The sequence below is a fragment of the Pelodiscus sinensis genome, chromosome 23 (genome assembly GCF_052426305.1).
Source record: "Pelodiscus sinensis isolate ZL-2025 chromosome 23, ASM5242630v1, whole genome shotgun sequence".
Lineage (NCBI taxonomy): Eukaryota > Metazoa > Chordata > Testudines > Trionychidae > Pelodiscus > Pelodiscus sinensis.
The window spans coordinates 3,874,604-3,889,130 of record NC_143074.1 but is presented as its reverse complement, the minus strand read 5'-3'; the positions used below and the strand labels follow the sequence as shown (position 1 = coordinate 3,889,130).

The window sequence follows — 14,527 nt, the reverse complement described above, 5'->3', positions numbered from 1 at the left end:
TCCCTGCAGCATTTCCCCAGAACCCGAGATCAGCTGGAGAATCCCTAGTTGATCCCAGGCTCCTGGGCTGCCCCTTTGAATCGCACAGAAGCGGTGTTTTAAAGGGGCAGCCCGCCACACAGCTGATGGGCATAATTTCTTCAATTTCATTTGCTCAACCCTTCCACTTCCCTTTGCTGCCTCTATCTCATAGAGGCAGCAAGGGGGGGGGGGGGAGGGATATCGACTAGTGGACTAGTCAAAAGACTACTCAAATCAACTAGTCCTTAACATCCCTATTTCTCAGACCTCCTTCACTCTGTCTTGATGGGCATAAAGGATGCTTTCTTCAATTTCATTTGCTCAATTGAGTTAGCTTTTCAATTGAATTAGCCTTTCTTAATGCCCCTTAAAACACAGGCTCACACATTTGAGCTCATATTAGATGAATTTATTATAGTTTCGAGCTTGTATACATGGGAAGAAAATGGTGCTAGCTTATCATGATTACAGCCCCATCAGGGGTATCCACGTTTGGAAAAAACATGGTTTACTAACACATTAGCTAACACCTTGTAAAATCCAAATGCTAACAGTTTTAAGTAAACCCTAGGCATCCCCTCAGAGTTTACCAAGACTCGCTAACATGAGTGAAAACTACAAACTACCTCGTCCACATTAGGATCTTATCACATTAGCTAATTTGTGGTAAACACATAAAAAGGCAAAAATCACATTTTTTCCCAGTGAAAACACAGGTGCTGCTAAAACTTTGGAAGCTGGATTAACTGGCCACATTTTAGCCTAGAGGGGAGTTAATATGGCTACAAAAACACATTTTTGGCCTGTGTAAATGAGCTCACACTGCTATTTACTATTAAGCTTACTCTAGTGAGATAACACAATTAAAGAAAACATTAGCCTCTGTTTGCCAGAGGCAGGAAATGGGCAACAGGGGATAGATCACTTGATGATTCCCTGTTCTGTTCATTCCCTCTGAGACACCTGGCACTGGCCACAAACAGGATACTTTGGGCGAAATGAACCTTTGGTCTGACCCAGCATGGCCGTTCTTATGGTCATTCTTTTTGCGCATCAAGACATGGCCTTCTAGATTCTTGTGAAAAAGAGAGAGGAATCCAAGAAGCTTTCTTATTTCAACTTACCTGAAACAGCCTGCCTGTTAAAAGGAATGGACCTGGGAAGCACAGCAGACTGAAAGAACCACAGGAGATCACGTCACCTGCAAAACTGAAAGTGGGAAACTCTGAGGAAGTCACCTATGTGGAGTCAGCGTTTCTTTCTGCTCAGAACTCTTCCTGCACCCCTATACTCGCTCACAGAATTGTCCTTCTAGACAAGGCCAGGGACCAGAAACCCTGGTGCAGCTTATTTAGATAGCACCCTGGCTGGCTCAGGCGTTAAGAGCATGTCTCAAAACCAGGGCTGAGTCTTATCACTGAGCCACGTTTTCAAAAGCGCTCAGCATGCTGGCAGTCTGTTGAAAACCTAGCCATGGGTGGGAGCCATAGGTGCCGAGCTCCTCAGACAGTCTGGTCCCAATGGGGGATGCTGAGCAATTGAGAATCTGGCTCTATTGGGTTGGCTTGTCTATAAAGATAAAAGCATCTGCAAAAAGAGAGATCCTACAGATGAACAGACACAGAAAAAACATTTCTAACTGGAGATGCTTTATTCAAACCATACATTCAGCACAGAATGAGACATCAATTTTCACAGCTCATTCTGGACCCAGAAAAAAAAACAGCATCCTTGCTTGGCATCTACTTGTTTTCATGCTTATGTAAGGGCTACTGCTCCAAGGTGAAAACTGCAGAACCTATTGGTAACAGTATCACACAACAGATGGGCCAGCAGCTTTGTTCAACAGGCCTTGGAAGACATGCCTTGCCTAGCAAACTGACACGGCCCTGACACAGATATCTGGGGGGGAGGGGACATACTAGGGATGTAAGCGACTAGTCAACTAGTGATGCAACTAATCGCTTCCCTCCCCTCCCCCACCTTGCTGTCTCTATCAGAGAGAAGAAGCTGGTGCGGGGGGGAGCCATCTTCAAAGCCGGTTTCCCCAGCACCGTCTCCATGGGGGCCAGCGGAGGTAGAGGCACAGCAGGAGACGGCACGAGCGGGGCCAGAAGCAGTCTCCACTCGCGCCACTTCTGCTGCGATTCTGCTTTTGAAATGTACAAGAGCCCCACTGGGACTCTTGTACATTTCAAAGGCTCAGGTGGCACAGAGAGTGCTGGGCCAGCGGGAGTCCATTGGCCCCGCGCTCCCAGCGGGATTTCCGCTTTTCCCTGACAGGCCTCCGCTGTTCCTGTGCTCCCTGCCGGGCTCTTGCTACAGTTCAAAGGCAACGCGCCCTTATAGACTAATTGAATAGTCAATGGAAATCCCATTGACGATTCTACTAGCTAATTAATCAAAATTTAACATCCCTTAGAGCATACCCACTCTTTATTCATCACAGATAAAATGCATCCCTTGTGGGCTTTGCCTGGGCTCCATGTTCTGTGGGGGAGCTTTACCCCAAGTTAGCATTTTAGAAAGTGCACATTTCCAAAAGATCCAGGGCTTGAGGTTCTTCTCACTCATGCTGGTGCAAATCAAGAGTAACTTCACCGAATTCAATGGACCTGCATCTGTGGTAAGATAAAACTGGTGGGAATAAGAAGCGAGTCATGGACCCAAACTTTAATCTTCTGCATGCCGTTGACTCTAAAGTCCAAGACCTAAAGAATCAAACTAACCTAATGTCAAAACCTCTAGTGGACAAAAGTGATTGCCAGAAAAGTATCAGGCAGGCATCCCCTGTATGGATCCTGTCTATATGAGTATGTCTACACTACCCCCCTAGTTCGAACTAGGGGGGGGGGGCAATGTAGTCATACGGAGTTGCAAATGAAGCCCGGGATTTGAATTTCCCGGGCTTCATTTGCATAAAGCCGGCCAGCGCCATTTTTAAATGCTGGCTAGTTCGGACTGTGTGCTGCGCGGCTACACGCGGCATGAACTAGCTAGTTCGGATTAGGCTTCCTAATCCGAACTAGCTGTACGCCTCGTGGAAGCCTAATCCGAACTAGCTAGTTCGTGCCGCATGTAGCCGCGCGGCACGCAGTCCGAACTAGCCGGCATTTAAAAATGGCGCCAGCTGGCTTTATGCAAATGAAGCCCGGGAAATTCAAATCCCGGGCTTCATTTGCAACTCCGTATGACAACATTACCCCCCCTAGTTCGAACTAGGGGGGTAGTGTAGACATACCCTATCATACTTGCAGGACAGTTCACTAACCACGCTCTCTACCACAGTGCAGATAAACTACTCAAGGTAATATAAAAACTTAGTGCATGCCTACACTACAGACACTACCGGGGCACAGCTACAATTCGGCAGATAGGTCTCAACATATGACGGTAAAGAGGCATTCATTATCGAGCAGGTATGCTTCCAAAGGGCTCCTGAAGGGACCCATGTTTGGCCCTACACAATGATCTGGAAGAAAATGTAAAATCATCACTGATAAAGTTTTCAGAAGGCACAAAATTTCATAGAGTGGTAAATAACAAAGAGGACAGGTCACTGAATCAGAGTGAGCTAGAGTGCTTGGTAAACCGGGTGCAAGAAAACAAAATGTATTTCAATAGGTTAAATGTAAATATATCCATCTAGGAACAAAGAATATAGGCCATACCGATGGGATGGGGGATTCTATGCTAGGGAGCAGTGACCCTGAAAAGGATTTGAGAGTTGTGGTGACTTATTAACTGCACATGACTCCCAATGCACAGCAATGGACAAAAAGCTAATGTGACCCTGGAATACATAAATAGAGAAGTCTCAAGTAGGAGCAGGGAGGTTATTTTGCCTCTGTTTATGGCACCAGCACTACCATGGCTAGAATACTGTGTACACTTCTGGTGACCACAATTCAAGAAGGATATTAATAAACTAGGGAAGGTTCAGAGACAAACCACAATAATGACTGAAGGATTGGAAACCCTGCCTTGCACTGATAGGCAGAAGGAGTTCCATCTATTTAGCTTACTAGAGAGACTAAGGGGTGAGTTGATTACAGTCAGTAAGTACCTACATAGAGAAAAACGTTGTAATAATTGGCACTTTACTCTTGCAGGTAAATATGATCCAATGGCTGGAAGTTGAAGCTAGACAAATTCACACTGAAACTTAGGTGTAAATTTTTAACAGTGAAGGTAGTTAACCACTGGAACAATTTCCCAAGCATTGTGGTAGATTCTCCATCACTGACAATTTTAAAATCAGGATTGGCTATTTTCTAGATCTGCTCTAGGAATTATTCTGGAGATGTTCTTTGGTCTGTGTTATACATGAGGTCACAGAAGATCATCACAATGGTCCAGTCTGGCCTCAGAATCTATGAATCCCACCCTAATCATTGGAAAACAAGCCTGCCTTTCAGTGCAAGGCTGGTGTGGACACGACTCACATTTGTTCTAGATTACAAATATTTGTTCTTTGCTCAGGGTAGACCAGAAACACTCTGCTTTCTGAGCACAAAGCTCACACTGGAAAGAACAAACCACAACTCCTTTGGCCACAACGCAGAGCCACTCAACTTCTTCACTTAGGTGCTTACTTCTGGTGTAAAGTACTGTGAGATCTACTGAGGACATTAGAGCTAAGTGTTATTGTTACTGTTATTATCTGGCAATGCAGATTGATCATGGGATGACAGAGAAGCTGTTAGTGCCCACTTACCCATTCCATGTTCAGAAGCGTCAGGGGGTAACCGAGTTAGTCTGTACAGGATAAACTTAAAAAAGAACAAATGGTCTGGTTGCACTTTATAGACTAACAAAACATGTAGATTTACATGTTTTGTTTGTCTACAAAGTGCTACCAGACCATTTGTTCTTTTTTAAGTTTACCCATTCCAGTTGCTGGATGTAAGGGTCACTCCTCCTAAGGATTTTTTGTTCTTACAAACCAAACTACAATACTAGTTTGTAGTCTAAAAATCTGCATCAATTTCCAATATTCTTCCCTGATATACATGCACTCCATCCCCACTAGTGTCAGTGACATATGATATAAATCAGGGGACAATCTGGTCCCTAAACTTCTTGGAGCGAGCAGGGACAGAGGAAGGAAAGACTGAATTATGGGCATTATCCAAACAATTCATCATTCTACCCCCCAACCCATGTCTCAATGTTGTGTCTGTAGATACTAAGCCAGTGCCCTCAAAGCAGTAATATTTAATATTTTCTCCAAAAAAAATTGTATACACAACAGCTTCTCAGCCAAGATCCTTGGAGATTTTCCCCATAGTATGTGTACATTTTTATTTGCAAGTCTAAACTATTTATGAAGAATTACTGGGGAAAGAGTCCTCAGTGCCACATCAATGAATGAGGTCACAACCCTGTAGCTGAAGGCAGATTTTGGCTTATTAAAATGATGGAATTGCCTTGACATGAACTTTGAAATCACACCACAAGATTAATATCTGATCCCCAACTGTTATTACTCACATGAACAAGGGCAGCAGGATCAGGCCATGAGACTGCATTGTGACTGAATGTGATATGTATGATCCTTACCTAAGCAAAATGCCTACTGAAGTTAATGAAGGTATTCCCTGAGTAAGAAATTCAAGTTCTCATTCAACAAGGTTGAGATTGATGTTTCCACCTTCAAATACTTTACAAAGAACTGCTAATGTTAGCATCTGTATAACTCTGCCACACACTCCATCCCACATGGGGATGAAATTCCCTCTGCCACACTGCAGGACTTTGAGTACAGGATTAAACCATATGAAATCTATGAAAGATTTCAAGCATATATTTCTGCACACCTGAAATGTCAGGTGCAGCCACGCCGTTGGAGAATACTGACCATTAACTGTACTTAGTGGATATGACGATGCATCCAATTATCGATCTGCAGCAGTTATTTGTACCCAGTTTATATATAAATATGCAACAGCACTACTATCCTGTCTGTTCTGTTACAACATGAAAGGTTCACTGATGCAAACTAGCGTTTACTCTTCACTTCAGTGCAGCTTATATATTCTGAAACTATATTCAAAAAGAGAATCTGAGGGAAAAGTTTTAGTCTTGCATTCAGTGGCAAAGCAAGCAAAAGGCATCTTTGCTCAGTGTGATGATGCCTGTATTCCCTTATCAGGACATTTAGAGCTTTGAATCTGTGTAATCTTTGGGGACATTTAGAGTCATGAATCTGATGACTAAGTTCTATCCTGTGGTGAGGTTAGTTGGCAAACATCAACCTCTTCAGGGATTTTGGATTTGAATTTGATAAATTCCCTAGCATTTCAGATTCAGTCCATTTCAAACTACTCAGCGTGAATGTTGAGTTCAAATAAAACATTCCTGGCTGGAAACTTTAGTCAGAGTTCACTGAGGGATCTCTGACAAAGTCCCAGAACTTTCCACCTCCCATGGAAAGTGTGTCACAACCTCCCACCCTCTGTATGACCCAAAGAGCTCTCCAGGCCTCAAACATCACTTTTTTCTGAACAACATATTCCTGACTGTGAAGACTGCTGCCCCAACTCAGACTTTAAAGCCAGAAAGGACGATTATCATGGCCACGTGATCTCGCTTCCTGCATACTGCAAGCCAAAGAACCTCACCAACCTAATCTTACAATAGATTTCTATCCTTTGGCTGAGTTACTGAAATCATCAAATCTTGATTTAAAGATTTAAGGTTAGAGAATCCACCACTTACTTTAGTAGAAACCTGCAACTGACCCATGTTCCATGATGCAGAGAAAGAGAGAAAGAAAACAGGGTCTCTGCCAATCTGACCTACAGGAAAATTCCTTCCTGACCCCAATCTCTTAGGCTACGTCTAGACTGCAGGCTTCTTTCAGAAGAAGCTTTTTTCGGAAGAGAGCTTCTGAAAAAACTTCTTCCGAAAGAGAGTATCCATACACATCCGCGCATCGAAAAAGCGATCTGCTTTTTCGAAAGATAGCATCCAGACTGAATGGACGCTCTCTTGCATTTAAGCTGTGATTACTATGGACGGAGTGGCCACCAGGGCACCTGTGCTTTTTTCCTCTTTCCTCTTCTTGCAAAGGAACTTCCTTTTCCCCGTCCATACACACCTTTTTCCTTAAGAGCTCTTTCGGAAAAAGGCTTCTTCCTTGTAGAAAGAGGTTTACCAACGCTGGAAAAAACCCTCCATTCTTTGGGTTTACTTTTGGAAGAATGTGATGGCAGTGTGGACGTAACTTGGGTTTTGTCGAAAAAATGGCTGTTTTTCTGATAAAACTCTGTAGTGTAGCCATACCCTTAGACTCTAAGCATATTGGCAAGATCCAGCAGCCAGACACCAGGAAAAGAATTCGCTGTAGAGCCCTCCACATCTCAACTACTTTCAAGCAGGGAAAGGGAAAGAAAGCCAACTGATACCCAGTCAGCAACCAAAGAGCAGCCTGGAATCTCCTTTGTTTTCCTGGTCCCAAAAGTTATTTTCTCCAATGGAAAATGTGCTTATCCCGTTCCCCACAATCCCATCACTTCTGCTCAAGATTCCAGCTTCTGCTCTTTTTAAATGCTCATTTCTTCAATGTAATTTGGAATGGGCCTGCTTAATATAAACGTATTTCCTTTTCACCACTTCCAACTTCTCTTTACTGACTGAGGAAAAATAGAGGCTGTATTTATTTTAAATGCATCCCTCCAAAATCTCTCCATACCTTGATTAATTGGCTGTGCATGTTGTACTCACTGGTCAACTTGGAAGCGGGAAATTTGATACTGATTTCAATTGGGGTGAAGGACAGAGCAGAAGAGTATTGACACAGTACCATCTAAGTTACTTTGGAACTTGGTGATACTGACATATTAGTCACAAGGTTATTTTGGAGGTAAAGAGAACTGGTCTTGAGAGAAGCCCTGAATGTGTGCATGGGTGGAGGGTAAGTGGATAACAACCATCGCCAATGGGGTGGGGTGAGCATCTCCCCCTCTCTGAGGTGCTTAAAATCCCAGCAGTCAGAAGCAATCAAGCTTCCTTTCATAACTAACTACTGGGGCCCCCACCATGCCGGTCCCTAGTGATGTCTGGGGTTAATGGTCCCCAGGACTAAATCTTCTATTGCCTGGACAGGGTCCTCAGAAGTGGCACCCCAATCTCAATATGTGATGGGCCCAGTGAAGAAGACGGTGCTGAAGGCACACACGCAAAGTCACCACTTCAGCACCCTGCAGATGCCCAGCCTGCAGATTTCATGGAAGCCAGGAGGAGGAACTGCTCTGACAAAACTGGCCAGGACGGAACAGGGCAAGGCAGAGCGTTCAGAGACACACAGCCACCCTCAAACGCTGAGCCCCCCCCAGGCCTCGAGTTATAACCCCTTCCGCTTGCTGGCTCACCCCCCACCCCGAGCCACACACGGCTTGTCCCCAGTGCCACTTCCAATGGGAAGCATCCAAACACCAATTGGGGGGCAGCAAAGGAGTCTCCTGGGGCCCCCAATGCTCACGGGGCCCCCAGCTCCCCCCAATGCTCACGCCCCCCCAATGCTCATGGGGCCCCCAGCTCCCCCCAATGCTCACGGGGCCCCCAGCTCCCCCCAATGCTCACGCCCCCCCAATGCTCACGGGGCTCCCAGCTCCCCCGACCCCCCCAATGCTCACGGGCCCCCCAGCTCCCCCCAGTGCTCACGGGGCCCCCAGCTCCCCCCCAATGCTCACGGGCCCCCCAGCTCCCCCCAATGCTCACGGGGCTCCCAGCTCCCCCGACCCCCCCAATGCTCACGGGCCCCCCAGCTCCCCCCAGTGCTCACGGGGCCCCCAGCTCCCCCCCAATGCTCACGGGCCCCCCAGCTCCCCCCAATGCTCACGGGGCCCCCAGCTCCCCCCAATGCCCGCTGAGGGCAGGGCCCGGCTGGCGCGGGCTGGGGACGAGCGACCCCCTCACGAGCCCGGCCCCTCGGCTCACGCCTCCCCACGTGACCGCCCCGGGAGCCCTGGACCGTACCACCACCACGCGCCCCCCCCCCCGCGGGCTCCGGACGCCGCACAGCTCAGTGCCGGCTCCGCCGGGCTCAGAGCCACGTGGGCGCCGGAACCGCAGCCCCGGCACCTGTATGGCCCATACCATTGGCTAGGCGGGCAGGGGCGTTACTTATACAGAGTCCCGGGCCCTACACACACAATGGCAGCAGCTCCCACATTCTTCCCCTCAGCGGAGTTGGACTGAACCATGGGGTGGGGGGGCAGAGCTCTCTCCTCCCCTCGCACGGAGCCTGGTCGGCCCTGGGCGATACCACTCAACCCCCCCCCCCCCGCCTTCTCCCCCGCCCGGGGTAGATGGACGCTGCCGCTCTCACTCACCTCGGTATCCACAGTGGCCATGGCCGGAGCCCCGGAGCCTAGCCCCGCCCCTCCGGCGGCGCCTCACGCCTCAGCTCCTCCCCCTCCCCGGGTACTTCTCAATGGAGAGCCTCCTAGAGCGACTGCGCATGCGCCTAATGTCATGGCGGCGCCCATGCCATTGCCTCCCCCTCCCTCCCCTCCGGGAAGCGTCATGGCGGCTTCCAGCAGCGCGGCTTCCGTACAGCTCCGCACACATGGGCCGAGGCGGCACGTGCCGCTGCGGGCGGGCGGGCGCTGGGACCCAGGGGCGGACTCCAGCCCCTTCATCTGAGCCCGGGGATCAAGTGTCTCCTTTTGTGCTGCGGCTGCCGAGCCCGCCCGCCTGCAGCTGCCCCCTCTCCAGGGGGGCGAGCACGTGCCGGGGCTGCAGCCCCTCCGGGTTTGCACCCCAGCCTGGGCCATGCATGCACTGTCCGCCCCAGATCGGCCCGGCCCCGCTCCCACATCAAACCGCAGCTGCAAACGGATCCCGGCTACGTGGATTGTTAGTCCCCAAGGTGCTGCCAGGCGGTTGGTTGGCTTTTGAGGTTTTCCAGGTCCAGACTAGGGCGGCGCACCCCTGGGAAGCGTTTGAGAATATTGCCTTCGTTGTAGCTGTTGCCTTTTTAAAGATACCGCTGCGACGCTGCAGCGTGGAGAAGAAACTCTGCACCGGAAAAGGCAGTTAAAAAAAAATCTCAGATGAAGGAATTTGCTGCATGTTTCAATTAGGGATGTGAAAGTAACTGTGTACGTGGTTAACCGATGAGCCTGGGCACATGGGCTAACCTTCACTGTTACACCAGCTCCCAGGGAGCCACCTGCTGCAAGCCCTGCTGCCTGGATGCATCTAGACTGGCATGATTGCCGCCTGTCTACACTGGCCGCAAGTAATTGCGCAAGAACCCTGACTTTGTAATGTACAAAATCAGTGGCTCTTGCGCAAATACTCCAACACTCCCGCTCAGGGATAAGCCCTCTTGCGCAAGAGGGCCAGTGTAGACAGCCACGTTAATTTCTTGCGCAAGAAAGCCCGATGGCTAAATTGGCCATCAGAGCTTTCTTGCGCAAGCGAGCGTCTACACTGGCACGGATGCTTTTGCGCAAACGCAAATCTTTTGCACAAAGGCACATGCCAGTGTAGATGCTCTCTTGCGCAAATACTTTTAACAGAAAAACTTTTCCGTTAAAAGTATTTGCGCAAAATCATGCCAGTCTATATGCAGACCCTCTGTATAGGAGGCAGCAGCACAGGGGTCAGGTGGGAGCTGGTAAAGGCAGGGAGCCAGCTTTTCAGCCTGCCACCCTGATTGTAACTGCTGAAATTTTAAGCAGTTACATGGTTACTTAATTAAACACATTTTAACATGCATCATTTTAATGAAACATTTAAAATCTTACCCCGGATTTCCCTACTCTATCCCCTTCTGGTATACTCTTATTAAATCTTCCAGCCCATAACATAGCAAATTCCTTCTCTCTCTGTATATATATGAACATAAGAATGGTCATAGGGGGTCAGACCAAAGATCCATCTAGCCCAGTATCCTGTCTTCCAACAGCAGCCAATGCCAGCTGCCCCAGAGGGAATGAACAGCTCCAGTAATCAAATGATCCATCCCCTGTTGCCCATTCCCATCTTCTGACAAACAGAGGCTAGGGACCCCATCCCTGCCCATCCTGGCTAATAGCCCTTGATGAACCTATCTTCCAGGAATTTATCTAACTTTTTTGAACCCTGGTATAGTCTTGGCCTTCAGAACACCCTCTGGCAAGGAGTTCCACGGGTGGACTGTGCACTGCGTGAAGAAGTACTTCTTTTTGTTTGTTTTAAACCTGCTACCTATTAAGGGATTTCATTGCAACCTAATAGTGAAGGATGTCAAATATTTTAGCAAATTGTGTAGCACCCTAACCAAGTCAGCCATTTCTTGCGTGCAAGGAGGAAACCACCCAACCTGCTGCACAGCAAGGGAGCATTTGGGCCAAAACATTTTCTCCTATGAAAGATGAAGAGATTGGTCACAGGTTATGCAAAAAATAATCAAAAGAGCACAGGAATATATATTTTATTGTTTGCTGAGGCATTTTTTGAGGCATATGCAACAACCACACTCAAGTGCATTAGGCAATCATTTCTCTTATGAGCCTTTATGACATTTTCCAGGTAAACGGCATTAGCTTTGCTTTTCGTATGAAGATGGCTTGTTATTTAATTATAAAACAGTTAGTGTCCAGATTCAGGTTCTGGTCCTTAATGATGTTGCTTTCCCCATGAGCACCACACAATGGCCTGGGCCAAGATTTTCAGCTTGGGATCCTAAATCTATTTACATGCTCGAAGAAGTGGACAGATTTTCAAAAACCACACGGCAACATCCACTGAGGTCAGTATGGGAAAAACGTATGCAATAGCAGCTAAAAGAATGAAATAGTAACCTTGGGACTTTAAACATCATTATTTTTTCAAATCGTAAATGTTGACTTTTCTGATTTCACAGCCGGGGTTTCCTTGGACACAAGACACTCAGAATTCTTTGCTGTAGAGAGCCAAGGTTTGATTTTTGTACCAAAAAAAAAAAAAAAAAAAAAAAAAAATCGATCCTACCTCATGCCTGCTGCATATAATAAAATACTGTCTTTGAATGGAAAATTACCTACATTCAAAACATTCCCTGGCAAAGAAAAGGCTGATGGCCTGTTTTGGAGGAGTAAAATGGGGGGAATCCATTAATTTTAAACAAATACAGATGTTAATGTCGCTGACTAATAAAAGTCTCTAAAATTCAAAGCTATTTGAGAATTACCCAGCACTAGCTGTTGGTTTAGCTGATGGTATCCTGAAGAGAGCTGCTAAGGCCTGAGTAAAAGCTATCCTCAATTAAAACCTTGTAATTCGTTTCTGCAATTCTGGATAGTTTCCCCCGTCCTTTTGTCACAGGCAGAGAATATTGAATTTTTGCACAATCCCCTCCAGCTCTCTCCCTCCCCCACATTTTTTTTTAAAGAGCGGGTAAAATGTATTAATAGCTTTTTGTGAACATACAGAACGGCTCAGGAAAACCCACACAACCTTTCAGGACCAGAGGGGTGTTGTATAAGATTTTCACCTGCATTTGTCGCATTCTTCACAATGGTGGTGTGAAAGCCCCCAAAGTTAGCAGCTTTCCCATTGGGAGTACCTGAAAGGAATCCCCTAATCCACAGGAGTGTAAATCCACTAATGCGAAACAATTAGCTCTTTTACAAGTATCCTGACAAGGACACTTCAGGCTTTGCAAACAGGGGAATAAATACGGTACATTTAACAGCCGAATTAGCTCATTGGGCCTGATTCTGGTCTTCCCAACAACAGTAGAAATCAATGAAGTAACACCAGTGATAAACTATGAGGCTGTGTCTACATTGGCGCGATCTTGCGCCAAAACGGCCGCTTCTGCGCAAAAACTTGCTGCCTGTCTACACTGGCCGCGAGTTCTTGCACAAGAACACTGACGTTCTAATGGATGAAATCAGTGCTTACTGCGCAAGAACTATGATGCTCCCGCTCAGGAATAAGCCCTCTTGCCCTACTGTTCTTGCGCAAGAGGCCAGTGTAGACAGGCAACATCAATTTCTTCCCCAAGAAAGCCCTATGGTTAAAATGGCCATCAGAGCTTTCTTGCGCAAAAGAGCGTCTACACGGGCACGGACGCTCTTACGCAAAAGCACATCTCTTGCGCAAAGGCATATGCCAGTGTAGACGCTCTCTTACGCAAATACTTTAACGCAGAGTTCTTGCGTTAAAAGTATTTGCGCAAGATCATGCCAATGTAGACGTAGCCTGAGAGTAGATAGCAGGTGCAGCCCCACAAGTTCCCCTCGTCTACGAAGAAGTCTCTCTTGTTCTCAGGGTTTCCAGTTTATGAAGTGAGAAACGTCAAGCACATGGATTTGATTTATGCATACATCAGGTCCCTCAGGAAACAATATTCCCCTCTCGCCCCATCGATGGATTTATTTCCTGAAGCGTGCAGCCCTTTGGGGGCAGGGAGGTTTGCGTCTTTGTGCAGCCACAGCAAAAGGCTGGCGACATCATGTTGATGCCCATGTTTGACTTTGGCAGATGGTGAGGTTTCTGTGTAGTGTTACTGTTAGATCATCGTTTCAAGGTAGCACCTAGGAGCACGAGTCACCAACCAGGACCTCGTGCTATACAAACCCAGAATGAAAAGTCACTCACTGCCCTGCGTGTTCATTCTCTTTCCACAGTCACATGGCTTGTGCTGTTGGCTACTTATCATGTTATGCATCAGATTAGAAGCTTATCATGGTCCTCTGAACTGTAACGCCAGTGCTGAGAGACGAGTTTAATTGGTACAATATGGAGCTAAGTTAATTTAAAAAAACCCAAACACTTACCATCCCCGCTTCTCCAGGAGCTGCGGCTCACTAGAGATGGACGCACCCCACCAAATGCAGATTGGGATGCCCAATGCCCCACTTGTGGAGTGATGCCACGGCAGGGGTTATGCAGGGCCGGACCAAGCCATTCCGGTGCCCTGGGCAGACAGTTTAATTGCGCCCCGGGTTGGAGGAGGGCGCATGCGCAGCCCCACACCTGCGCTGGCACATGGGAGAGGGCGCGTGCATGGCCACGCCCACTCCCAGCACATGGGGGTGGGTGTGCGGAGCTGGAGGCAGCAGGACACACGTGCCTGGCCCGGCCCAGCCCAGCCCGGGTACCGCCACTGGCGCGCAGTCTGGGGCCGCCCGAGGCGGGCCAAGCCTGGCCGTGCAGGGCCCCACGGCTGTGGCAGGGAGGGCAGGGCGCTGCTGGCCAGCATTGCGGGGGTTAACGTGGCTCCCGCTCCGGGCTGCCACAGCAGGGTGGCCACTGGGAGCTGCTGCAGCCCGTGATCCGGGAGCTGGGTGTGTGGCACCTGAGGGCAGCTATAAGGGGCGCTATGCACCCCTTACAGCTGCCATCAGGCGCCCCCCATAGGTTGGTGCCCTGGGCAGCTGCCCGGCTAGCCCATGCCTTAATCCGGCCCTGGGTTTATGGGCCATTAGAAAGGTATGGGCACTTTGCAGCAGTCTGGATTCTGTCTCGTACTTGCAAGCTCCTCTAGCTTCCCCACTCCAAAGTTCAGGAGTGGGAGAATCAG

At 48.1% G+C, this 14,527-nt stretch overlaps 1 protein-coding gene across 5 annotated transcripts in view; it reads right to left on the bottom strand.

The window, feature by feature from the left end:
• Positions 1–9,450, bottom strand: part of EHMT1 (euchromatic histone lysine methyltransferase 1) — a 178,925-nt gene extending 169,475 nt beyond the window's left edge. For 4 of the 5 annotated variants that reach the window (XM_075905437.2, XM_089772893.1, XM_075905436.2 and 1 more), the window contains exons 1-2: positions 9,360–9,450; positions 1,146–1,230 (exon numbers count right to left, since the gene is read on the bottom strand). Coding sequence is in view for 1 of the 5 variants with exons in the window: in XM_075905435.2 (XP_075761550.2) it covers positions 9,360–9,380 (21 nt within the window). In the remaining 4 variants the exon portion in view is untranslated. The remainder of the gene's footprint in view (positions 1–1,145; positions 1,231–9,359) is intronic. The other variant, XM_075905435.2, reaches the window with a different exon arrangement.
• Between the last annotated feature and the right edge of the window lie 5,077 nt (positions 9,451–14,527).